This window comes from Peromyscus leucopus, chromosome 15 (genome assembly GCF_004664715.2).
Source record: "Peromyscus leucopus breed LL Stock chromosome 15, UCI_PerLeu_2.1, whole genome shotgun sequence".
NCBI lineage: Eukaryota > Metazoa > Chordata > Mammalia > Rodentia > Cricetidae > Peromyscus > Peromyscus leucopus.
The window spans coordinates 16,810,013-16,836,270 of record NC_051076.1 but is presented as its reverse complement, the minus strand read 5'-3'; the positions used below and the strand labels follow the sequence as shown (position 1 = coordinate 16,836,270).

General features: G+C 45.3%; 1 protein-coding gene across 3 annotated transcripts; it reads right to left on the bottom strand.

Moving 5' to 3' along the window:
• Positions 1-184: 184 nt before the first annotated feature.
• On the bottom strand, positions 185-25,535 carry Lbr (lamin B receptor). Of its 3 annotated transcripts, none has more exons than XM_028858998.2 (14): positions 25,424-25,535; positions 21,704-21,882; positions 19,830-20,039; positions 16,762-16,845; positions 16,356-16,548; positions 14,610-14,806; positions 11,676-11,730; positions 7,589-7,780; positions 6,640-6,743; positions 5,842-5,967; positions 3,732-3,900; positions 2,440-2,520; positions 2,217-2,339; positions 185-1,945 (listed from the first exon to the last, which is right to left on the bottom strand). In XM_028858998.2, exons 2-14 carry the CDS (start codon positions 21,866-21,868, stop codon positions 1,785-1,787), a joined length of 1,860 nt encoding a protein of 619 aa, XP_028714831.1. In that variant the 5' UTR covers positions 21,869-21,882; positions 25,424-25,535; the 3' UTR covers positions 185-1,784. The 3 variants fall into 3 exon arrangements, with proteins under 3 accessions (XP_028714831.1, XP_037067068.1, XP_037067069.1); XM_037211173.1 differs by lacking the exon at positions 25,424-25,535 and adding an exon at positions 25,125-25,202; XM_037211174.1 differs by lacking the exons at positions 185-1,945; positions 2,217-2,339; positions 2,440-2,520 and having other exon boundaries at positions 2,527-3,900.
• Between the last annotated feature and the right edge of the window lie 723 nt (positions 25,536-26,258).

Sequence of the window (26,258 nt, the reverse complement as noted above, 5' to 3'; positions counted from 1 at the left end):
CTGGATTGCTGTGATTACAGGAATGAACCACCATTGGCTCAGGTTCCAGCAATCTGAAAGCTTTGATGAGTCTCTATAGCTCAGAAAGATCCAAACAAATGATCCTAGGAAAAAAAGTGGGTTAGGGTTGCAAAAGACAGGTCTCCCGTGTAACACCAGAGCTGCAGGAAAAAGAACGAGGCTCTAAAGAGATCAAAGCAACTCTTTATTTTCAACTAAAATCTTCTTATAAAGCTTGCCAAACATCAAAAGAAAACAACTTACAGCTGATACCCAGACACTGGAGCACTCTGACTCGGTTCTCACTACCAGGAGAAGAACCCAATGTCTTTCATCTTACCAAAATTCCCTTTAAGTTCAGCACATACATGCCAATACCAGGAGAAAAGCAATATAGAAAAACACCTGCTTGCAGACCTTAGTACTAGTAAAACATCAGTGACAATTTCATAAAAACAGTCTAAAAATGATAGAACGCAGAGTGTCAACTTCATGATCACAGTAACATAAGCTACTTTACATACACTCTAAGCTTTGGAGCAGAATGAACATTTTGCATCTGGCTCATATGTGATATGTGTAAATGAAACCCAAAAGTATACACTATAATTACATACTTATGTTTAAGATTCTGGGGACAATGTATTTGAATATAAAAGTCTAGTGAATTTGCCACTTGTCCAGGACAGTTACTATGAAATTAATCAACTTCACTAGAATTCAGTGGCTACCACCAGCTTAGTACATCTATTAAATTGAGACAGAAAACAAAAGTTTAAGTCAGCTCCTTAAAGTTGTTTCAGGTAGAACTCCTTTCTAGAGAGTTCTGAAGACATAAAGGATACAAAATAGTATAAACTGTATAAGCTAAACTGTAGCAAAAACACTGTTGAATCTTAAGTCAAAAATATACAAAAATAGTAGCCTGAAATGGCAATTTTTCCAACACCAATGTGTGTAAAAAAATGTTTAAATAGTGCTGTTACTCCAAAAATATACTTTTTTTCCTATTTGCAACAGTTTATAAAGGCAAACACACCTGCAAATTGAGGTAGCAAAGCCAAATTCACAAACTTTGGATAAAAATAACTTTCCTATGTTTTAAACTTTAAATGAATTCTAATTGCTTTACACTTTTAAATTCACATTACTTTACAAAAACTTAATTTAAAACACTGAAAATGTTTTTGTTTAAAAAAAAAAAACTACTTAGTTCCTGACAATTATCTCACATTCAAAAACTGTACAGAAAAATCACAAGTCACCATATATTACATAAAAGTAGGCTATGTATTTACACTTCCAAAAGCACTTTTAAAGTCTGAGGTCAAGCCACTGCTAGGAATGGTCGGTCACCCTCAAACAGGGCCTGCAAGAGACCTGCTTGCTCTTCACAGAGACCAATACTAGGCTGGGGTCTGCGTGACCTAGATTTAGAATTTTTCATTCCTGTCTCTTTAAGCACAATGTACTTAAACAGCATAGATGTACTTTAAGGGTTTTCACTTAAGAAAATTCAAATGGCAAAAACAACTGAAAAATCAAAACACTACAAAAATAAGACTTCAGATTTTTAGGGATGAAAATTTTCCTATTAACAAACAAATCCACGTTTTTCCTTTCCCTTATGTTAATGCTACACAACTATAGAAAGGAGCTACTATTTGGCTCTATAGTCCTGACTCAAACTCCAAACCTAGAGAGCCTGTCAGTGCATCAACAGTGAGTTCGTCTGGACTTGGTGCTGTTGTGCGAGGCGTCTGGCCGGCTGAGCCCCGAGCACGTCAGTAAACATAGGGGAATATGCGGTAGGGCACGCGCTGGCAGTACTTCTCCCAGGCCAGGCCGTACTTCCTCTTACACTGGTGCTCATCCCGTGCTTCTCGGTGCACAAGCAGCATGGTGAAGTAGATGACGTAGAAGTACGGCAGGACGTGGTTAAACCCTGTAGGTGACAGCAGCCACTCAATTGATTTCCACTACACGATTTTTCCTGATTTCCCTCCAATACCCAAAGAACTAGTTTTCTGAATCAGGGTATGCCAAATCATAAACCAAATGTTCCATACAGTCTTCTTAGGAAAGCCGACTCAAAACATTCCCAAGAAATGTTTTCATTCAGACACCAAGAAAACAGACCCCAGAGCCCAGAACAGGCAGGTGCTCTCACCCCAGCCAATGACACAGAGTGATCAAGTCGGCACTGAGATGCTTACCACATGGAAGGGACCACGCCAGAGCCATGATGAGATCACCCAAATAATTGGGATGGCGAACAAAGCCCCACCATCCAGAAACAAGCAGACTCTTCCCCGTGGAAGTATGAATGGTCTTTAAGTCTATATAAAAACAAAAAACTCTTTTAATGACCTCTAAAAGATGACGCATAGAGACCTACACATAATACACAAATATCAATCAACAAATTGAAATCCTTACGTGCCAGCTTCGGGTCACTGGGGTTCTTCCGGAACGCGTTTTTCTGGGAGTTCGCACAACGGAAGATGACGTAGCCACAGACTGAAATTTTAAAATAGTTTCCTGTTATTACGTAACTGAGACATAACCAAGCATCTAAAGTCATCTGGAATCTCTCTGAAAAACTGGTGTCTGAGGTCTAAGGAAATGTGCAAAGGGAAAACAGTCTGATTTCTTGAAAACAAAACACCCAGTCCCTGAATCTCACTCATCATCCATCTTGAAGGCAAAACTAACACAACCTGCCAGCCATGCCCACAAAGAACAGGGTCTGGGACAGCAGCAGCGGACACTGACTCCAGGCTATCTTGTTTGCTCTCTGAGACATGCAGATACTTCCTCAGTAAAATACCAGCTGAATCAGAAGCCAGCATCCGCACTTCAGTGTGAAACCCCTCAGCTTGGCAGAGGTACCCACACTTCAACAGACCCTGACGTGGCACTTACCACACAATCTGAATAACAAAATCAAACCTCCACCTCAGCCTCTGTAAGATCAGACTGTTTTTGATTAACTCACAGGTGCCACTGACAGGAATAATCAATGGAGACACTAAACTAACCAGGTGCTTGGGTTTCTTCTTCCATCACAGATACTCAGTGTCCTAAAACTAGCTCTATTTGAAGTTCAGTGCTAATTTTCCCATCCACTTCGGGTGAAGGTTTTGAATGATCACAAAGGACTAAAGGGAAAACCACCTGACCTGAAAAACAGTTAGGCCTGGTAGCCCCCACAGCAGCCAAACTGGACTTCTCCCTCTGCCCGCCACCCCTTACCTGTGCTGACTTGGCTTCCTGCCTGTCTTCCCACCGAGCCTCAAAACCCACATCCTCCAGTAAGTACAAGGTGATATTTTCCCCAGGACTGGCTCCCTTTCCACTGCCTGCTGCGGTCACACACGCCCCTCAGTATACAGTTCATGAGCACCTCAGGCCACGGTATCTGGTATTGTGTCTACAGTAAGACCGAAAGTTGTATGAGACCAATCTCATTTTTAAGATCTCTAGAAAATGCAGGCATCTGAAAGAAAAGAGAAACTGTTCCTAAAGCAATTCAATTTGTTTAAGTTCAATTGCTTAAAATGTTCCAATGAGAGGATCAGTGGAGCTAGCATGTCTTCCACTCTCTTTGCGAACTTCAGAATTTTCTCAGTACTTCTCCATCATCAATTATTTCAAAGCTGTGATCAAGGAAGATGGGGTGTGACAAGAGCAGACGCAGGACCTCGGACTGAGCGGAGGCCGACACTCACGTTTCAGAGCAATGATGAAAGAAGCAAAGGGCCAGGACAAGTCATGGGGATGGCTGACCAGGTAAAAGGCCTGGAGGCTGTAGGTGAATGGGACCCACACTAAATCCCCGAAGGCCAGCATGAAGCCAAAGCCATCGTGGACGATGTCCATGGTAGTCAGCAACGCTTCCTAAAATGAGATGGGAAGAAAATATAGATATAAAAAGTAAAAATATAAAATAAAAACCACCTTATGTTTAAAGGATTTAAGCAAAGTACTAATTTATGACCAAGTATGTTAAGTGAAGGCATACCAAAATGTTGAAAGGCAGGAGTTCAGTTGCTCTGGCCTAAGTCACCATGTCCCACCCATCCTGCCTCTTCCTCACCCTAAACTCCTACAGTAACAGACCTCTAAACCCCCTCAGGCTCCCTGACCTCACCTTCCTGCAGCCTCAGTCCCTCCCTCCCCTCCCTCGGCAGCCTTCCTGACCCTGCACCGGCCAGCCCTTCTCAGATGCCAGCATCATGGGCTCCAGAAAGCCACCAGCCACTCTACCTGCCCACTCACGTTCTTTGCTGCATTGTAAGCCTCTTCTGTCACATGTACATGCCTAGCAGAGGTGAGGGGTTTAATATGTGTTTGTGGAAAACCAGTATAACCACCAACCAAATCGGGATCATCTGAACTCTCCTATGCATTTTCCACAGAAGCAGCAAGCCGGCTGGCAACAAGGTAAACCAACGGTTTCACACCGTGCACACTCTAAGAGCTGATGAGCATGAGCACATGGTCCACCAGATGTATCTGAACCAAGATACCTGAAGGCCAGACTCATGAGCACATATCTGAATGGCTGAAACTTTGGTTCCTGCCCTGGGGTAGTACAACTAGCTATTGTAGAGCTCTACTGAAAAACTAGTTCTGGGTTAAAGAAAAAAGTAGTACCTGCAAAGGCATCTACCCCAGATCATCATGGAATAAAAAGTCAGAGGTCACAAATCTAGGCCCTAAAGCTCACACCCTAGGAATCAGAATGATGCTTATGCATATCAGCTCTGGGGGCCTGTGCTCTGATAGGAGGGTAAGATAAAGGTGACTGAGGAGCACAGGGATCAGGGCAAATAAAAACAAATACTGTGACAAAAGCCAGTGAGAGGAATGAGTGTAATGAAGCCCGGGACCAATGAAGACCCTAAACCCTGCTCAGGCTCCAAGGGCCTCGGACAGACTCCTCTCCAAATCAGGTGCGTCTACATGGGCAGTCTCCGTTTCCTGTGGCGATAGACTGAAAATGTCCCATCAAGTGCTAATTTACAAGCAGCTGCCAGGTGCTGAGGAAATTATACAGTGAAGTCTCGCCCTTCTTTATAATCTAGCTGAGACACTGAGAACAGGCAGAAACTTCCCAACTCCAAGCCTCCTATTGATATCCCCTGAACAGTTTTGCCTTAAGCAGCCGGGGAGAATGCTAAGTAAAGTGAGTGTCGTGTATGCACGAAGGCCCAAGTTCAATCCCCAGAACCCACACTTTAAAAATGAGGTAACCCTAGCCAGGGGAGTCAGAGACGGGTGGAGCCCTGGGGGCTGCTGCTCAGTCAGCCTAGCCTACTTGCAAAGTTCTAGGCCAGAGACACCTCATTTTAAAACACAGTCCAAAAGGTGACAGTGAGGTTGTCCTCAGGGCCTCACATGTGTGTGTACATACACACCCATGCAGGAGTACCTATGTGCATATGTACACACAAGCTTTTCCTTAAGATGCTAACAGAATCCCCTGTTAAATGCTTGGAAAGTCACTTCTGAATAGAGCTGTTGACACACCTACCAGGGCCCACGTGCAGGCCCCTGAGCCACTACATCGTTACCAACAAGGCAGGGGCAGGCCATGCCACCCTCACTCTGTGTAAGCAGCTCACGCTCACGCTCCTCAGAGAAAAACCAACTCTCAAAGCTGCTTGACTTCATGGCCTCCAAGAACTCAGCTCTTAAAACTATCTTGTGCAGTCTCAGAAATGCACTCCTGTAATCAAAACTTGAGAGGCTCAGACAGGAAGATCACAAGTTCAAGCCAGTATGGACTACTAGGACCTCAAAAAAAAAAACAAAAACAAAAAAAAAAAAAATTACCTCATTCCACAGGGCATCCACCACATACAAGAGCTGGAAACTGTTAACCAAGACCATTGCCAAGGACGGGGCATCACGTTCTTGTACTTTCATTTCAGCCAAAAGCATCACCAAGTTAACCACCACCTGGAAAAAGAGGCAGGAAACATGTCCAGGGACAAGCAGAGCTGACAAGTCCAGGCCACAGCACCCCAAGGCCACCACTGAACAAGACACCTCAACCCTGACGTGTGGCACTCCTATGTTACTCCTGCTGACATACAGCCTCACTCTCATCATGAGAACACGGTGGAGTGACCCAAACTAAAGGATGGTCTTAATGACTGGTCAGTATCTTCAAAGCAACCTGCACAGACCAGAGGAGATGAGGGACAAGAAGGAAGAATGGAGCGGCCGTAAAGCACTAAGGGGACCCAGGAAGGACTCCAGTCTTCTTACTAACAGGTCTCCTGTCCGTGACGAGCCAGACATTAATGCAGGAATCCGGCTAAAGAATACAGGGGATTCTTGGCTCTAGTTCTACAATTCTCCAAGTCTAAAACTGGGTCAAAATAAGGTCTTATTGGAAAGGGGAGGGAGACTATTTTTTACATCATTCCATCTACACTATCACTTTCCTAGATATATGTAAAAATGAAAAAATTCTGCGATGTTTAATAATCCATAACAAAGTATCTTAAACCTGTAAAAAAATATATTAAGAAAACTATAATTATTGTTCTTTAAAACTGCCTACATTTCCTTCTAGATGTAAGATAAAGTCATACTACTGAATTTTAACAAAAATAAAAAACATACCCATCCAATCAATCCAGGACGCAATTCACAAAAGTATTTGAGATCAAAAGCGCCAATTCGAGGATTTAATTCACGGCCAATGAAGAAATCATAGACAGCATTTCCTGGGAAGGGACAAGTGTTTACCCAGTCAAGTCAAGTCTTTAAACCCAACTGCTCCCCATTACCAGGTCCAATCTGCTCCCTCAAGAGACTGCAGAAGCCAAGGACAGGGTGACAGACCGGGGAGACAGTGCTGCCCCGCCTCCTGAGAGCTCATGTGACCAGACAGATCCCCCAACTCTAAGAAACAGGAAACTTTTTTTTGGTTTGTTAAGACAGGGTTTTTCTCTAACATAGCCCTGGCTGTCCCGGAACTCACATAGATCCACCTGCCTCTGCCTCTGGAGCACTGGGATTAAAGGTGTGCACCACCGCACCTGCCTCTGGTTTTTTTTAAGCATGCAACTTTTTTTAAATTTTATAATAGGAAACTTTTTTTTTTAAAGACAGGTTCTCACTATGTAGCTCTGGCTGGCCTCAAACTTGGAGAAATCCTCCTGCCTCTGTCTAACAAGTGCTTGGACTAAAGGCGTGTATTACCACATCCAGCCCATAGGAAACTTCTACAAAATATCTTAGGTCAGAACCTAACAACTTGCAGCCTGGTTTTGTTTTCCACTTTTTAAGGGATTTATTACTTGGCAAAAATAAACAAACAGATGATAGACAGGAAGGATAAATAAAAAATTGTGCTGCCAGAGGTTTTCAGTCATCTAATAACTAAAAAATGAATGAGGAAAAAAACATTTGAACTTTCCTTCCATTGTTTTCTTCCCTTGTTTTCCTTCTTATGTCTCTTCATTTCCCACAATTAAACTAGGGAAACCACAGCAGCAGGCTGCTCAAGTGCAGCCATGGCTACCGAGGCTCTAGACACCCCCAGGGAACATGTGGTGTAACTGCTCACCAGAACTGGCTGGGGACAGCTCATGCCTCGGGGCCTTCAAAGAGTGGGCGTAGAGGTAGACACTCAGGAGCACTGAGAAGAGGACGGCCGCCAGTGCAAACTGAAGGAAGTGAGTGTACACATAGTGCAGCCCCACGCCCCAGAAGAGAGACGCTCCCACGGCGGCAGACGTCAGCACAAAAGCGTAGAATCCTTGGGGGAGAGAAGAGTTAGTTAACATCCTCCCGGGGCTCACATTTAGGTTGCCCAAATTAGCCTTGATTTCTTGGGCTCAAAACACCCACACCCACACACCTTATCCTCCTGGGCACAAGGAGCTACTAGCCAGTGCAGTGTTTTTATATTTCAGTCTCATTTTCATTATCCATATTATAGTCAGAAATATGCAAAATGTGCAATGTCCTTAAGATGTAAATACCAGAGCTCTCGTACTGTCTTTCAAAAATGTTAACATTCGTTTGCACTATGAAGCATCATTACCTACTGTTAACTAAAGGAAAGCTGAAAGGAAGGTTATAGAAATGTCCTGTTAAATTGAAAAGAATCTCAAAATGCACTACTCCAAACTGTCCGAGTCCAAAGCCAAATGACTAGCTCCCAACAGAGACTGGCAAGCACACGTTTTCAAATCTAATGCTACTTAGTAGCAGAATGATTTTAGTAGGCATAAAACTATTAATATTTATGTTGGAATTCACTAGTCAGTAATGGTATAAAGATTCCGGTTATATTCTGCCACCTAGAAAACGGATGTTAAGATACCCTACCCCCACAACAGAGGCCACAAGCAAACTCTGAGGAAACCAAGTGTAGTCACTCCTACTTGTCATCCCAGGACGTGGCCAGACCAGGCTACACCCATGCACAAGCGGACTGAAACCCCTGAGAGGGTCTACAAGTCAGTTCACTGGTGCCCGCCAACCGTGTGAGTGTGTGCGCTGTGTCTGTGTATCTGTGTGTCTGTGTGTTGGGTGGGGAGAGCAGTTTCTGCTACAGAAATCATTTTCTTGCAAAAGCTGAAGTGCTGAGGTAAGGTCCAGATGAAGTCATCCAATTGTACTTCAATTAACAGTCAAACACAGAAAAGCCATGACCACTAATGAGAAGGTTTCTAAGCTTTGCTAAAGTTAAGAGGGACATCACAAATTTGCTACCTAAACTCATGTTTTCTACATACCAACTTTATTCCAAGGAATAACTTTAACCCTCATAAAATTTATGAAATGGTCAACACAGTTGCTTTTCACTCTATAGTTTATGCAAACTAATCACTCAAAATGTCTTAGGAATTTCCTTAGTGGTAAAACCCATAAAAAGAAATCAAGTAATATTAGAAGCAAAAATAAACAGAGGAGGGAAGTTTTTACAATGGGACCAAGTGCCCAGGTGCAGTGCTTGGAACAGATCACACCCTCAACGGAGACAAAACACGGCTCAGAAAACCAACAAACCAAGAGCAAGAGACCCAAGGGCAAAGTAAACGCCCACTTCTGCCTAGACCCCACTGTCGCAGGCCAGCGCAGACAGAAGACAGAGCATGTCAGACTCCCAGACAGGGTCCACCAGCAAGGAGCTCAGCAAGAACAAAAAAGATGGCCAGCACCAGCAAACATGGTCTAAGGCCTGGCAGAGCTGGCTAGGATGGCTTGCAACCTGGCACTTAAAGGCAGGCAGTCCCCAAAACATTTCTGCTTCCCTTCTAGAATCTTGTAGAATGATTTCAGGTAAAAGTCCTAGGCAAGCCAGTAAAAAAGTACCACCCAAAACTAGCAGAGAAGGAAACCAAACACTAAAATTTATTCACACCATTCCTCGCTTACAATGGCTCAACTTAGGAACTTTCTTCTATAGCATGCACAGGACAAAAAGCAAGACACATTCAGAGCCATACTCAAATTTGGATCCAGGCAACAACATGCCATACGATGTCCTCTCCTGGGACTGGACAGCTGCAGTGAGCTGTATGATCACAAAGGTGACCAGCGGATGCTCTACAGTGGTAGGTCAGCTGCAGAAAGTACATCTGCAGCTTAAGGTACGGCCACACTAAGACGGACTTATACAGACATAATAAGCACAGCCCTAAACTGAGGAGCATTTGTCACAGAATTCAAAAAGAAAACGAGTCACTCCACCCAAGCTAGTAAAATGAAAATCTTTTAAGAATAACTACCGCACAGATTTCTTAAAATAGCATTAGTGGAACTTCATCACAGTCTTCAGAGGGTCAAGTGTACCGAGCCCCAACACATGTGCTGACCACAGAGATACCCAGACCAAAGGGTCAACGTCCGCTCCAAGGTGTTCCTTCCCCACACAACACGAAGGCACCGATGAGTGCCCACAGCTTCCCAGTGTCTGTCAAGTGGACAGTAAATACAACCTAGCCCATACAGCTACATCCTACCAGGAAGACTCCAGGAAACAGACGACACTCATGTGGGAAGGCATAACTGCCAGAAAATAAAAGGCGGCAGGCAAGAAGGGACCCAAAGCTTTCTCCTTGCTTTTTCAGTTAACAGTGAATTTCTACACCCTTCCTTACAACTTCCCCTTAATTAAGAAGCAATAATTACAGCTTCATGGTGTAAAAAGCATGCAGGTAAAGATGCAGCTTTCAGGTAAGGTTGACAAAAAGAGTGGACACAATTCAAGAGGCAGCTCAGAGGCCAGTCAGCTGACGCCATGCAATCAAGGACAGGAAGGATCAAAGGTGTGCGCCGCCACCTCCACCTGGAAAATGGTAAATGCTATTAAGAAAATTAAAGGTGGTGGTGGCACATGCCTTTAATGCCAGCACTTGAGAGGGAAAGGCAGGTGGATCTCTTTGAGTCTGTGGCCAGCCTGGTCTCCAAAGCGAGTTCCAGAACAGCCAAGGCAACACAAAGAAACCCTGTCTCAGAAAAATAAAAAGGAGAGAATCAAACATGCTGGAAAGAGAGCTCTGTGGTTAAAAGTATATGCTAGGCACCGGAGGGGTGGCTCAGTGGTTAAGAGCACATACTGCTCTCTCAGAGGACTCAGGTTCAGTTCCCAGCACCCCATAGTGGCTGACAACCTGAAACTCCAGTTCCAGGAGTCCAACACTTCTCTAGCAGCTCCCACACACACGGTGCATGTGGAGGTTTGAGTAGTTACAGCCCCCATAGACTCATGTGTCTGAATGCTTGGCTTATATGGAGTGGCACTATTAGTGTGGCCTTGTTGGAGGAAGTGTGTCACTGAGAAGGTAGGCTTTGAGGTCTCTTCTGCTCACACTACATCTAGTGTGGGACATGGTTCATCTCCTGTTGCCTTCAGATCAAGATCAGCTCTCTCTCCAGCACCGTGTCTGCCTGCATGTTCCCTTGCTTCCCACCATGATGATAATGGACTAAACCTCTGAACTGTAAACTAGTCACAATGAAATGTTTTCCTTTATAAGAGTTGCCGTGGCCATGGAGTCTCTTCACAGCAACAGAAACCCTAAGTCAGACAGTGCATATACACACACTCAGGCACATGCACGCACGCACGCACACGCACGCGCACACACACAAAATAAGTAATTAAATAAAAAATAAAGGGGAACGGCTGCTCTTCTCAACCTAGGACACCACTTTGGTTTCCCATACCCACATGGCTGCTCAAAATGGTTAGTGACTCCAGTTCCAGAGGATCCAACCCCTACTTCTGACTGGCATAAATACTTATATCCACACATGCAGGCAAACACTCATACATATAAAATAAAAATAAATCTTTAAAGGAAAAAAGAAACTAACCAGGCTAGCGGCACACACTTGTAATGTCAGTACTCAGGAGGCTGAAACACAAGGGCTAGCCTGTACTACAAAGTGAATTCCAGGCTAGCCTGTGTGACATACCGAGGTCCCATCTCAAACAAAATAGAAGGAAAAGAGAGCCAGATACTAGGAATAACTATTTGGTTCACACAGCATTTTTCTTATTAGCTACTAGAATAAGTTAATTTAGCCACAATTCTTCAAACTACTAAAAGATAATCTACTGTTCAATATCCCAGTGAATCAGTGCCAACAGTTTAAAAACTATAAAAGTTAGATCATTGAATATTTAAGGAAATCACCATTTAGTCTATACTTGAGTCTTCTTCCATCAACAAGAGGTGTTCCTTCTACAACCTTAAAAGAAAAAAAAAACATTAAATTTTAATTTAAAAATTCAAGCACATTATCACCTTTCTTATATACACACATATATAAGCATGTGATCTTCTCAAACTCTTGAATTTCACTATACCCAAGAAAGTAAGTATCTCACAGTAGAAAATACAGTAGTATGTGATGGCAAGCCCTTGATGAAGCAACCCCACCGTCAGGCATTTACCTTAAACATGGAGCTAGTAATTTCTCAGTGCACCAGGATTACTTCAACACCCACCCTTACCAAACCCTCCCATGCATAGATTTAGTGTGCTCCAAACTCTCCACTGGCTTCCCATCACTAACAAAATGGTCTCACATTTGTGAGGCTCTCTTCAAGAAAAAATATGATCAATAAAAGAAATCACACACAGAAATTAACAGGACCCACGATCTACAACTCAATGAACTTCCATAGTCATTCAGAAAGGAAGTTATGGAGCTTCCCGTTCCATTTTACACTTTCAGTATGGAATATAGTTTATGTACTACCTATGATCACAACCAGAAAAACCCACGACAGGATTAGAACCAGAAGAACAACTAGCTTTATATCTTCTTTCATAACTGTGTCCATCACTTGCATTCTGTCCTTCCTCTTATATTTAGCCTTTCTTTAGTTAAAAAGAAAAAGGAGAAAAAGCTGCAAGAAAATGATGCTTAGAATGTATGAAGTGAGGTCACACAAACTCAAAAAGAAAGAAATGTGCATGCTCCCTCTCATATGGGGAATCTAGCCAATAATATGCACGTATATGTAAACAATAGTTTAACAAGAAGGGCTTTTTCAATCAGGCTGTGTGCTGCCAACACCATGTATACATTGACTTGTTCCACTGTTTACACACGCTCCTCTACTATGCTGAGTGCTACTCTCCAGCAAAGGACTATGAGCATACTTGCCAAGTGGGAACCACCATGGCAAACCCACTGCACGCAGCACAGCGAAGCCCCCCAAGAGGGTGAGAATGCTGCCTGAGTAAATGGGCAGCCACATATAGCCTCAAGTAGCTACTCAAAAATGTAGCTGTTCACTTTAAACTGCCCAGCACTAAGATAGCATCATCTGCCAGCACCTCTGCATTTGCTGTGGAACGGAAACCCAGGATAGAAATGTAAAACCTGAGATCACAGGATTGGCGGAACCCCAAGAGACCCTTCTCGATTGCAGGTGTCTTGTTGGGCTTTAGTCTGATAATACAGATACAGGATTTCTCGACCTTGAGTCTGTCTGACACATAGTATCTGTCTGTCTGTCTGTCTATCTATCTATCTATCTATCTATCCATCTATCTATCTATCATCTATCTGCATATCTCTATCACTTTGGTTTGTGTGTATGCATGATTTTTAATCACCAAAGCTATCTATCTATCTATCTATCTATCTATCTATCATTTTTCTGCATATCTCTATCACTTTGGTTTGTGTGTATGCATGATTTTTAATCACCAAAGCTAATTTTCCAAATAAATGTTATCTAGCTTAGATAAGCCTCATGATATATTAATCTGAACAGAGCCCTACAGTAAGAATGACTGTAGGTCCATCATCACAGGAGCCCAGGACAGCCAGTAACAATGAGATGCAGCTCTGTCCTGCTAACACAGCTTCCAGCTGGCAAAGCTGCAGTCTCCTAAGAATAAGGTCTGAATAAATGATGTACTGTTTAGGACAGCTCATGTTCAACATCTAAGGAAAAGCACACAGCTGAAAGCAGGCTTGAAAAGATACATGATCTGAAAAGGACTCAGTGTTCTTGACAAGTTCTAAGGATGGAAACTGGAAACAAACTTTAATCTGTATTTTGATTCTTTTTTTTAATCACGGAACTCAGAAGACAAGGACTTAAGATGTTGTACCTGAAGTGAACACACTGAGGAAGTATTCTCTTCCCCAGCTGCTCCACCAAGAGCCAGGCTGCCATTAAATGGCTCACTGTTCTCTGAATTGCAAGGTGTGACAGAAATACTCAATATCAACTTGACAAGATCAAGAATCACCTCAGGGCAAACCTCTAGGCCCAGCTGTGAGGAAGTTTCTAGATTGGGCTGAGGTGTGAAGACCCAGCACCATTTCACGGGCGAGGTTCCCAGTTGAAGAAAGAAGAGAGGAACGGAACAATGGCTCAGCGATTAAGAACACAGGCTGCTTGCTCTTCCAGAGGACCCCTGGGTCATTCCCAGCACTCACATGGAGGCTCACAACCGTCTCTAACTCCAGTCCTAGGGGATCTGATGCCCTCTTCTGCCTCTGAGAGTATTGCACCCACAGTGCACTTACACATGCAGGAAAACACTGTCATGCACAAAATGATAAAATAATTTCTGAAAAAGGGGGAAAGAAAGCTGAACGCTATTAGTCATCCTCTCTCTGCTCCAGTGACGCAATGACCAGCACCTCACTCTCCTGCCACCATCATTTCTTTATGTGGATGCTACCCGCAAACCATGAGCCAAAGTAATTTGCTTTTTCTCGTCGGGTATTTTATTTAAAAAGCAAGAAAAGTAAATACAGGTAATTAGACAAGAAATCTAAATCATATTTTTAAAGTTATGCTTAATATGTGAAGAGTTATAGGGCACAGAAATAACTGTTTTAGTGTATGACTGACAGCTTCTAACTTTGAAACTGCTATAAATGTAAGCAATAGCAAAGAAGTCAGACAAGTTTCACAATACCATGCCTCTTCAGCCAGGATGGCACACGCCTTTAATCCCAGTACAGGAGAAGCAGAGACACACAGATCTCTGTGAGTTCAAGGCCAGCCTGGTCTACCTGGTGAGGTCAGCCAAGACTATACAACAAGAACCATGTCTCCAAAAAAAAAAAAAAAAATGCAAACCCCAAAATCTTACCTTCCCAATCGGCAGAAGGTAAAAGAGAGCCTGAACAAAAAACCAGAGGAGGTAGATGCCGCACACTCTGGTTTCCCAGAGCTCGTCCAAAGCTGGCAGAGGAGGGGGGAACGTCAGCAGGCTGGGGTCCTTCTGTCTGCACTGCAGCAGCAGCAGGAAGAGGGTGGCAGGCAGGCCGAGCATGATGAGGAAGGCACCTGCAAACAACAGGCCAAGCAGACTCCTCACACTTCAGTCTGTTTAGTTTCCAAAGTCACGTGGGCTTTTTACTTATGTATACTGACATATTTTTACTTAGGGCAACACTAGCCTGCTAGCTGTTTGAGACCAATCTATAAAGTAGCATCAAAAACTCGCTTATCCAGGGGCGGAAGAGATGGCTCTGTGGTTAAAAGCACTTGCTCTCAGAGGACCTGCATTCAGTCCCCAACATCCACAAGGTGACTAGCTCACAAACATCTGTGACTCGGTGTTCTTGTGACCTCCCTAGTCACCAGGCACACACGTGGTGCACATACAAACATGCGGGCAAACATTCATACATATGAAATGAAATACATAAATCTTTAAAAAAAAAAACAAAAAACGCTCCCTATCTCAGGCTAAGGGAATGAATGGTTAGCAGAGAAGGGCATTTGCCACAAAAGCCCCACAACGGGAATTCAAACCCCAGGATTTACCTGTGGAAGGGAAGGAGAGGATTAACCCTGACCTCTGCATGAACACTACAGCATTAGCTTGCTTACTCTCTCTCCTTCCCCCTCCCACCACCACACAAAACAGTAATAAAATGTAGTAACGTTTTAAACTCTATTCTCCCTGTCACATGCCCACACAACTTGGGTGAGGGAGGAAAGCATGAACTCACCTCAGAGACCTAACTCTGAAACTTTCAACTCCAGCTACCACCAAAAAAAGAGCAAGTGCTAAGATCCAGACACCAAACCATGGTTTGGTGAACCATGAAAATGGGCCCTCTAATCTTTTTCTCAAGACAGGGTTTCTCTGTGTAGCTCTGGCTATCCTGGATCTCGCTCTGTAGACCAGGCTGGCCTTGAACTCACAGAGATTCTCCTGCCTCTGCCTCCCGAAAGCTGAGATTAAAGTCATGCGCCACCACCTCCCAGCAAGCCCTCTAATCTTAATAGACTTCATATCCATAAATTTCTAACATTTAACATACTGTCACACTTACAGAACACATACAGATTTTGGGTGATGCTGAACACCATCTGTGAAAGACCAACTAGCAAGGTGTTGTAACTTACAACAAGCAGAACAGGTAAGCCCAGCAGACTGAGCGGTTTGGCTGAGGTCCTGACCTTTCACCAGCTTCTCATACTCACTACTCCACAGGCTCTGCACACTGCCTAGCAGGCAGGGGAGAGCAGCAGGATGCTTTACGCTGCAGCTTGCTCCTGCTAGGAATGCAAGCCAGGCCCTGCCATCTCCACTCATCACAGCTCTCTGCCCTACAGGACCACCCCCCCTCCTGCATCCCTCTCCTGGGCAAACTCTCTTCACTACCCCTTTGCAATTCCATCCTCAGGACCTAACAGACAGCTGAAGCTTTAAAGAGAGCGCCCTTTCTCCTCAGGCCTTTCTAGCACTGCTCCTTCTCTGGAAAGTTCTTCCCCAGTCTCCCACCTCCTCATACTCTCTCCTTGCTGCACGGAGACCCTTCCTGTGCACATGCGAGCAACTCTGCCCACGCTTTCTCCTCCTTCGTGGGGTTCTAACACCTACCAGGTACTCCTCCAAACTCCAAGTCCTTCCTCTGTGGAGTGGGCACCTGAAAGGTCTCCAAAGGTGCGGGTCCTCTGGGAACAAGCTTTTGTTCCTTGGACTCGACCTCCTTGACTTTGACCTCTTCTCTTCTTGGACGAAGGCTGTACTGGGTAGCTGTGTAACTGCCTTCTGGTGACAAAATAATTCTTTCCTAGTTTGAAGAAAAAAGTATTAAATATCGGTAGTTTACAATTAATGCAAATGCTACTAAGCATCTCTACACAGCTGTGAATGTACAAGAATACAATTGTTAAATTACATGTAGTCTGAAAGACAGAACATGAACAAATGAAATACAACAATTCCCGAGAGTGTGAAGGGAAAGGAAAGGAAGAGTGCCCCAGATGAACGAGTACTTTGCTACCTGCTTGTTCTTATGTGATATGTCATTCCTCTCCATATGTTCGGGCTCCCCATTGTACACATTGATGCTGTTTCCAAATGGCTTCTAAATGGGATATGAAAGCATCATAATCAGAACTGTAACTGACTGAAAGGATCACAATGATAACAAGTTACTACTGGAAATGAAGCAGAGACAAGCTAAAAGCCAAAACATAAAATCAACAAGACCTCCCTGGTTTTCAAAGGTCAGCTCTTACAGCGCAGACTATGTTCTAGTCTTTTGATAAGGAAACTCACGATGTAACGAGCTAGCCTTAACTCACTACGTAGCTTGGGCTGGCCTCAAACTTGTGGCAATCCTCCAGTCTCCCCCTCCTGCCTGAGTACTAGGATGACAGTTGTGCGACACCATGCAAGTTTTGGAACATACGTTTCCATCTTTCAAACACTCTCATATTAAATGTTTCAAAAATTTCAGGGTCGGACACTTAACATTCCTATGAAAGGCAGGTAAGTAAAAACTGGCAAATTCATTCGTAATTTGAAGAAATGAAGAAAAAACATTTCTTCAGTGACCCTAAACAGTCAACAACGGGAAGAGTGGGTGCTTGAATTTCATGCTACCTGATATTTAATTTTCCTTCCTTGCAAGAACTTGTTAAGACAACGCTTTCAAGAGTTCCTTCACTCCTCTGTGGACTGGTAACCAACTAAAGCACCTCTGAGCCGGAAAACAAAAATCCAACAAAACATATCCACTGGAAGAGCAGCTGACAAAGGACGGCATTAACACAGTGGGTTCTAGCTCAGCGCCTTACTCAGCAATAGAGCAGTCACCATACACTTAGCTTACCGAAGTTGGTCAGCAAATGGATGACATACCTAAGAGCTATGTGCAATACCTCAGGTTTTGAATAACCTGTACTAAGCACAGAGGGAACACAGCCAGTCAGCCAACTCTTAACCATGCTAACTACATGCCAATGCTTTCCATTAGATGGATAGATAGATATACGATGACAGAATACTCAACACTGTGAGGTAAATTATCCAGAAAGAGCACAACCAAGAGTGGAAAGGAGCAATGCTAACATGATGTCCACAGCTGAGGCAGCCTGAAGGTAAACTTGCTGTTATAATCCTCGAGTGAAAATCCAGCATTCGTGGTCTTGACACCGGCATAAACGTTCTCACCCAATCTAGAACAAGCCTCGGTTCTGCACTGTCCACCTGACCTAGCAGTTCAGTTTCCTAAGAACTTAGCCTAAGCCGGGCGGTGGTGGCGCACGCCTTTAATCCCAGCACTCGGGAGGTAGAGCCAAGAGGATTCTCTGTGAGTTCAAGGCCAGCCTGGTCTACAGAGCGAGATCCAGGACAGGCACCAAAACTACAGAGAAACCCTGTCTGGGGGGAAGGGGGGGAGAACTTAGTCTAAGGAGTTAACCAGATGTTATAGAAAATAAAGTGTTTAGAATACTGAAAATTTGGAAAGAAAAATACTAGGATGCACCACAGAACTGACTTTAACAATAACATCTATATAATTTATTATATTTATTATGTAACACAACAAGAGAAAAATATTCCATGGCAAGTTGTTTTCATTATTTTAACATTTTAAAAGTCTAACTATGCCGGGCGGTGGTGGTACACGCCTGTAATCCCAGCACTTGGGAGGCAGAGGCAGGTGGATCTCTGTGAGTTCGAGGCCAGCCTGGTCTACAGAGCTAGTCCAGGAGAGGCTCCAAAGCTACAGAGAAACCCTGTCTCGAAAAAATAAATAAATAAATAAATAAATAAATAAATAAATAAATAAATAAATAAATAAAAGTCTAACTACAAGAGTACACTACAGTCTAGTTTTTAATATTATTAAAAGCCTGTATGCATTGTCTCCAGAAGAGATAATATTAAATGAACAATATTCTTTTTACTTTAAACATTCTGTATTTGCTCTACCGTCTAAAACAGCAGTTTTCAACCTGTGGGATGAGACACCTTTGGCAAACCTCTATCTCCAAAAATATTTACAAGTCCTAACAGTAGCAAAATTACAGTTATGAAGTAGCAACAAAAATAATGTTATGGTTGAGGGTCACCACAACACCAGGAATTGTGTTCCAGGGTTGCAGCATTAGGAAGGTTGAGAACTACTGCTCTAAAATATTCATCTACCAAGTGTGGTAGCTCACCCTATGATCTCAGCACTGAGCAAACTGAGGCAGAAGGATTATAATGAGTTCATGGATAGCCTGGGCTACCCTATCTTAGAAAAAAAAAGTTGAAAAAAAACCAACAAACCTCATTGTGCTAGGTCTCTAGGCTCCACACGTTTCTACATGCACCATGACAGTCAGCCCACTGAAAACACCAGTTTTCAATAGCAAAAGTGATCAAGCATAAGGATGCCAACCAGAGCGAGAACGTCTCTATGACATAGTTGTCTCATTTCACAACCTACAATCTATGTCTGAGTCGATGGACACATCCTTTTTTTTTTTTTTTTTTTTTTTTTTTTTTTTTTTTTTTTTGGTTTTTCGAGACAGGGTTTCTCTGTGTAGCTTTGTGCCTTTCCTGGAACTCACTTTGTAGACCAGGCTGGCCTCGAACTCACAGAGATCCTCTTGCCTCTGCCTCCCAAGTGCTGGGATTAAAGGCGTGCGCCACCACCGCTCGGCTGATGGACACATCCTTTAAAGACCACATACAAATAGTACCCTAGTGACGTTATTTCTGAAGTTGCTAATGTGACAGGTCAATGGGGAGAAATGCTTTCCTTCCTGCCCAATGATCCGAGTTTGATCGCTTTAACTCACATAAGGGTGGAAGGAGAGAACTGACTACACAAAGTTATCCTCCAACCTCCACATGTGTCTATATGCACACTACACATATGTACACATGCACACACTGAAAATTAAAAAATCAAAAATAAAACATTTCTCTTACATAGTCAAAAGAACTCTATTTCTTTTTCACACACATGCTATTTCCTTATATTAATTATCTCAACAACCAAAGTGCAAATCATCTGAATAGGCATTTCTATAAAGGGGAAGCCAGTGCAGTTACAGATGAGACAAGTACCAATACAAGCGGAGTCAGTTTAACTTGCAGAATTTCCCTCCGTGCTTCCTTTTCCTTAATGTCGGCCTGGTGGGAGGCGGAGGCAGATCTTCTGGAACCTTTGGGTGCCCTGCCAGGGGACCGGGAGCGTGACCTTGAGCGGCTGCCACGGCGTCTTGAAGGAGAGCTGGAAGTTGAGCCACTTTTCCTTTGCTTAAAGGATTTTAAAGGCTAGAAAGGGAGAAGCAATAGATGTTTTCAGAACACTAACATCCAGTGGCAGACCTAAGCTACAAGAGGTCAGTAAGGGCCACTATCTGCAGCCACCCATTCTAAGCATCAAGGGACTCACGGGTCTGAGAACTGATCCCTTAGGACCAGTTCCTGGGAAACAAACAGTGCTCCCCTCCTCCTCCTCCAGCTTGGAAGGTATCCCCGGAATCAGTGTCTATCCCACCAGTTGTATATATTCCCAGTAATACAAGAACGGCTTCTAACTGATAATGACCAAAACCGACATGGTCAAACATAATTAGCATGCAACCAATTTTTCAAAGTTAAGCAGCCCTACAGGGCCGCTCTGAAACCCACGTGAGTTCTTAACAAAGCATGCTTTTAACTCCCCTGGTCAGCTGCACTCTGCTCTCTGATCCACTGCAAATCACTCCTTCCTCGTTTCTCGGGATATAGACGTGAGCCAGGCAAACCCCTGGGCCTCTGTCCAGGGCTGTCTCGTGAATATGGTGCTCAGCTAAGGATGGCATTTACATGTCTTAAATGACTGCTGACAGCATTAAGAGAGAAGTCATATGCCATACCACCTGGAGCTGCCCCTAAGCTACACGAACTCCATGAGCCATGAAGCCTAAAGCACAGGGTGTGATCCACAGACCATGGGTTCAAACTATTAGTTACTGACCAGTCACAAGGTCTAAAACTGTAAACTTCTTTTTCTATTTTGTTTTTTTGAGACAGAGTTTCTTTGTGTAGCCTTGGCTGTCCTGAAACTTACTCTGTAGACCAGGCTGGCCTCGAACTCACAAAGATCTGCCTGCCTCTGCCTCCCGAATGCTGGGATTAAAGGCATGCGCCACCACCAGCCAGATCCAAAACTGCAAAGTTCTAAGTAGACAAAGCATTTTGACTAAATAATTTCATGCCTGTAGAAAACAACTAAAACTCTGAAGCTCTAAGGCATTTTCCTAGAAATTAATTTTTATGCATTTTATGTTAAATATTTATATACCATGAACCAATATTTTAAAATCCAGGCCCTCAACAGATAGGCTGGAAAAGGGAAGCTGTGAGCTAGCCTCAAACCTATAAAACGTCACTCTGATTAAAATCAATCACCAATGTTGAGGAAGAAACTTAAGCCCTGACAAGAGGTGGTAGCACATACCTTTAATCTCAGTACTTGAGAGGCAGAGGCGGCGAGATCTCTGAGTTTGGGGCCAGCCTGGTCTATAAAGCAAGTTCCAGGATAACAGGGCTACACAGTGAGACCCTGTCTTGAAAAAAAAAAAAAAAAAAAACAGAAAAGAAACTCAAGCCCTGTACATAACTATTAAAAAATCCCCCAGTCTGCCTGCCCCTGCGGACGCCTCCACTGCGCCCAGCCATCCACCTCTGGTACCTGACTGTCTGCATCATCCACAGGCCTTGGGTGTGCTGCCCTCCCTACCCGTTTTCCCATCTGTCCTAGCACAACTCAAGGAAACGGTGCTAAAAACATCCCTAAAGCCAGGGCCCTCTCCCACCCTGTCAAACGGCACTCTGTACAGCAGACACCTCCCAGGAGGGCTCAGACCCACGCCTCATTCACACATCCCCTGAGCCAAGAACAGATGAGCCCCAAGGCCCCTCCATCCTACCCAAGACTAAGGTGCACTCACCTTCACGTCGCTCTCCTTCAGTTCCAGCTCAGTGCCATCTTTGTATTTTACAGTGTACAGCTGGGATTTGCTGTCATGGCTCAGAATTTCTACTTCATAATAAAGGGAGCTCCCAGGCCATCGACCTCTGACCACTTCACCCTCGGCAAACTTCCTACTTGGCATTTTCTAAAATTAGTCTGAACAATTTTAAAGAAAAAAAAAATTCAGTCAATATTTACTACCTTTTTTTTCCAACTAGTTTGACCCCTAAAACTAACTTTCTAGATCTGTAAATTGGTCAAGGTTTTAGGGCCAGGAAGCCTCCAAGGAAGACGTGTGCAGGTCCTTATTCTATAAATGATGAATTTGAGCTCCCAGTGAATGTTCTATCAAAGTCCACAAATGTAGGTGAGGGATAGCAGCACAGCACAAATCATTATTTGCGCTTCATTTTCTTGGATGTGGAATCAGTCTGTGGGCAAGGACTTGGCCACTGGGGACATGAAGTGGCACTGAGAAGTACAACACTGTATGACTCAGAACACTGCTCACCTGCAGGAACCAAAGCTCAGAGAACATCTCCAGAAGGACACTTATTTTTACATGTAAATCTGCAATGTCATCTTTTAAAAGCTTTAAAATGCATTTAATTATACAACAAGCTACCTTACTGAAAAATAACAAACTATGAGACACCAGGAAAGTTAGAAATGTACCAACAGGAATGTTTCAAATCCTTAATGAATAACATATCTGAGGTTTACTTCATAAAGTTTGCATTCTCAGAGTTAAATCCCAAGTGCACACTAAGTAACTCTGGCAACCACCCACCTAAGCCGACAAGTACCTGGCCTTCCTCCAAGTTCACCTCTCAAGCCTAGAGCGGACACCTACTCCAGTTGGAACATTCTTTGCCACTGTTTCAAAACATGGCCCATGAAACCTTATCTATACTTCAAGAAACTACAATCTTCAAGAATCGTCATTTATATAAGGCAGTTTGCCATCCTTCTAGAAATATCGAATGATAGCTGTGCTCCCAGCTCTGAGGTAGTGATGTTTTTCTCTTCGCTGGCTACCAAATTCAGATTCACAGGCTAAAACAGGTGCCTCTGGCCAGTGCCCGATACCAAAGATGGAGCGAGCAGAAGACAGAAGAGTGTTCAGCTGACATGTCACCTGCTAAGCAAGTCTCCATTATCACCAAAGCTCATAAAGACAGACACTCTTCACACACGCCTGCCAAGAGCTGGTTATGCAACCCAACAGCAACACCTAAGGACTCTTGCAGACTGGAATTAAGGAGAAAGTTACATTACCTACCACTCCCAAGAAAGTCTTTCTAAATACATTTCTTCACTGTTAATCGCCTGAGAAAAAACTTCACAGGCTTGTTTATTTAGACAGACAGCAGATGAAAGTAAACACCAGTGCTTATCTGGTGATTAGAGGCACATCACAGAGGCTGCCTCAGTCTCCCTAACCTGTGATAGCATCTCTGGGTAATAAGTATGTTTGACTGGGAAGGGGAAAGAGCCCAGAAGCTTTGGGAATGAAGATGGACTGGCAAAGAGTACCTGAGGGCCCTGGGGAGAAGAAGGGCAATGGCCACTCCTGCACAGGAGGATGGGCACAAACAAGGAAGGTGACAACATCAAGCTCTGTCGGTTTCGACACTTGGTCCCAAGCCTCCCTGGGCAAAGAGGAAGGAAATGTGCTGGGCTTCCTTCTCTGGTGTCCCCTCTTCCTTCCCAGACCGCCCCAAATCAACCAATTACTAGCATTGGCCTCCTACACTGGTCATCCAAAGTTCGAGAAAGCCACAATGTCTTTCTATATGAAGATGGTACTCCAGGCTCAAACAACACTTCAAAACCTTGAAATATGAGCGTTTGGGGGCTCCCGGACCACCTGCACCTTTAAAAGGGCCCTTGAACAGATTCATTCTGGACCATCCAATACTACCCAGGCCCAATCCTACTTAGCTTCTGAGATCAGATGAGATCTGGAGGATTAGGATGGCATGGCCCTAGACTCAGTTATTTCTCTATTGCATCAGACACCCTTTTAACTACATCTGTGCAACAATGAACCCAAATGAATGTCAAAAAAAAAAAATATTACCTATTAAGTACAATACCTTGGGATTCATAAATCAAGGCACTCAGTAGATATTTGAGCCTTAGTTTTTCAAAAATGTGTCTATAATGTGAAAGAGTCTGAAATTTGATCCCAGGAAAAGGGGGAGGGAAAGAATTAAGAACTGTGACTTGGCTGGGTCTGGTGGCTTTAATCCCAGCATCCCAGCATTCCAGGAGGCGGAGGCAGAGGCAGATAGATCTCTGTGAGTTGGAGGTCTGCCTAGTCTACAGTGTGTTCCAGGACAGCCAGGACTACCTAGAGATCCTGTCTCAAAACACACACACAAACAAAAGGAACTGAGACTTGATGGTGATATTCCATATGGTAGGAGACAATCAAGGATGGGACTAGCAACAATGATGTGCATGCCACTTCGCCCAAGATCCATACACCGTCAGAGGAAGCTGTGTAACAGGATCCCAAAATACTGCACTTCAGGGGAGAATTACACCAGAGGACAAGGAGGCTCCAGACACAAGTGCGTGTCCTGATGCACCGAACTAACAAGTCAAGATAGGCAGACAGGCTCCCCTTAAAAGGGTGTTTCAGCCAAGTCAGCAAAGAAAGGCTGTTTATGAAACACAGTACCCTCAATCCCACACAGCAGAAACACGGGGATTCTCAGGCGTTTTTTCTGTTAGACCAGACCCTTGCTAACTTGAGTGTCACTTAGCACTGGACTCCTCACACATCATGGTACAGTATATTACTATGTATCAGTGCGACAGATTTCTTTCCGCTACTTTGCTCACGAGCAAAGGGTCTTTCATCATTTCTCCACTTTTCCAAATCCATTTGAGGTGGCAGAAAGAAAAAACTCAAATGATGTCCGACAGCTTTCCTTGAACATCTGAGCCGGTACCGGCCTGCTGGGCAGAACGCAAACAGGAACCCGCTGGCAGGGTCCGTGCCCTTGCAGAGCCATCCAGGGTGGCCTTTCCCCTTTAACACCCAAGGGTACATTGATCATTCAGTCCTACTCACTCGCGCCCTCCTCCCCACGCAAGGCTCAGAAACTAAACAGAACTTCTCGCCGCCCTCTCTGGATCAGGTCCCCCTAATCCCGCGCGTCTCCGCAGCCCCAGATCTACACGTGCTTCTGCACCTGGGCTCCGGCCCTCCTCGCCCAGCAGGCAAGCGACCCACGACGGGCACAACGGCAGGGTGACTCGCGACCAGCCCGCCGTCCGTCCCTCAAGTGCCCCGGCGCAGGCCCTGGGCACCCGGGGGGCGCACTCCGTGGCCCTCGAAGCCGCGGGAGGCGCGAGGCCGGCTGTCACGGCGCCGAAGCACTCACGAGGCCTGGAAAGGCGGGATGGCGCTCCGGGAGTCGGGGCTTCGCCCTCCGGGCGGCAGTTAGCTCCTCCCCGAAGGCCGCCCGCCCGCCCGCCTTCCGAGGGCCGGAACGCCGCGGCAAGCACAGCCCCGGCCGCCCGGAGTTCCCAACGCGCGCCTCCGAGCGGGAGGGGGGGGGGACCCCGCGATTCGAAACCCGCGCTCTGCTTCCGGTCCGCGCGGCCCAGCCCCGCCAGCCCCGCAGCCGCCCGGGGGGGACCCTCCCTCCGCACGCGGCGGGGACCCGCGGCCGACGCTCACCTGACCGCGCTCCGGCGGGAACTCCAGCCACTCCGGTCACCCAGCAGCCCGCGGCGGTTCCGCGCGCGACACACTCGGCCGCCGCGCACTCGCGCCTCCGAGGTCCCGCCCCCCCGAGGGGCCTCCGGGCTCCCATTGGTCCCTCGTCCTTTTGAATCATCGCCGGCGCTGGCGATTGGTCGGCCCCCCCCCCCGTGGAGCGTCCGGCCCGCCCGCTCGCGAGCGTCCGGCGTCCCCACCCGGTTTATCTCGGCCGCCCAGGCACCGCGGCGCGCTCCGGCCCGCGCCCTCCTGCGGGGCGTCCTGAGCCGGCGGTGGCTGCGGGCCGGAGCGGCCGGTGCTGTCACGCCGTGCTCGGTCCGTGTGCGTGACCCCGGAGCAAAGGGGACCGCGCTCACTGCTCGGCCCGGTCCGAGTGGAAATCGAGCCCGGCGGGCGCCGCGTCCTGCCTTGCCCCGACTCCTGCAGGCCCGAGTCCCAAACTTTCCCCTCTCCCTGCTTCTTCCTTCCTTTCGGGTCGAAAGTTCACAGCAGTTGATTAAAGCCCCCTCGCTCGCCGTGCCGTTTTTAAAGGCGTTTCTAACATCACTTATTAAACACTTGGGAGTGGATGCCCGCTTCGGAAGCACCGTGGGTCCAGATGCCAGGCGGAGAAGGCCTTTCACGCGCGGTCTAGCTTCGGGTGCTGTCAACGTCTCAGTTATGAACAAGCGAGTGCATGGCGCTTCCACACTTTCCCGAGGACAAGCGCTGACATCGAACTGTCATCATGGCCTTCGGGTTTGCCCGAGGTGGAAATCCGAACCACAGACGTTTGCACTGCACTTCACGGTCA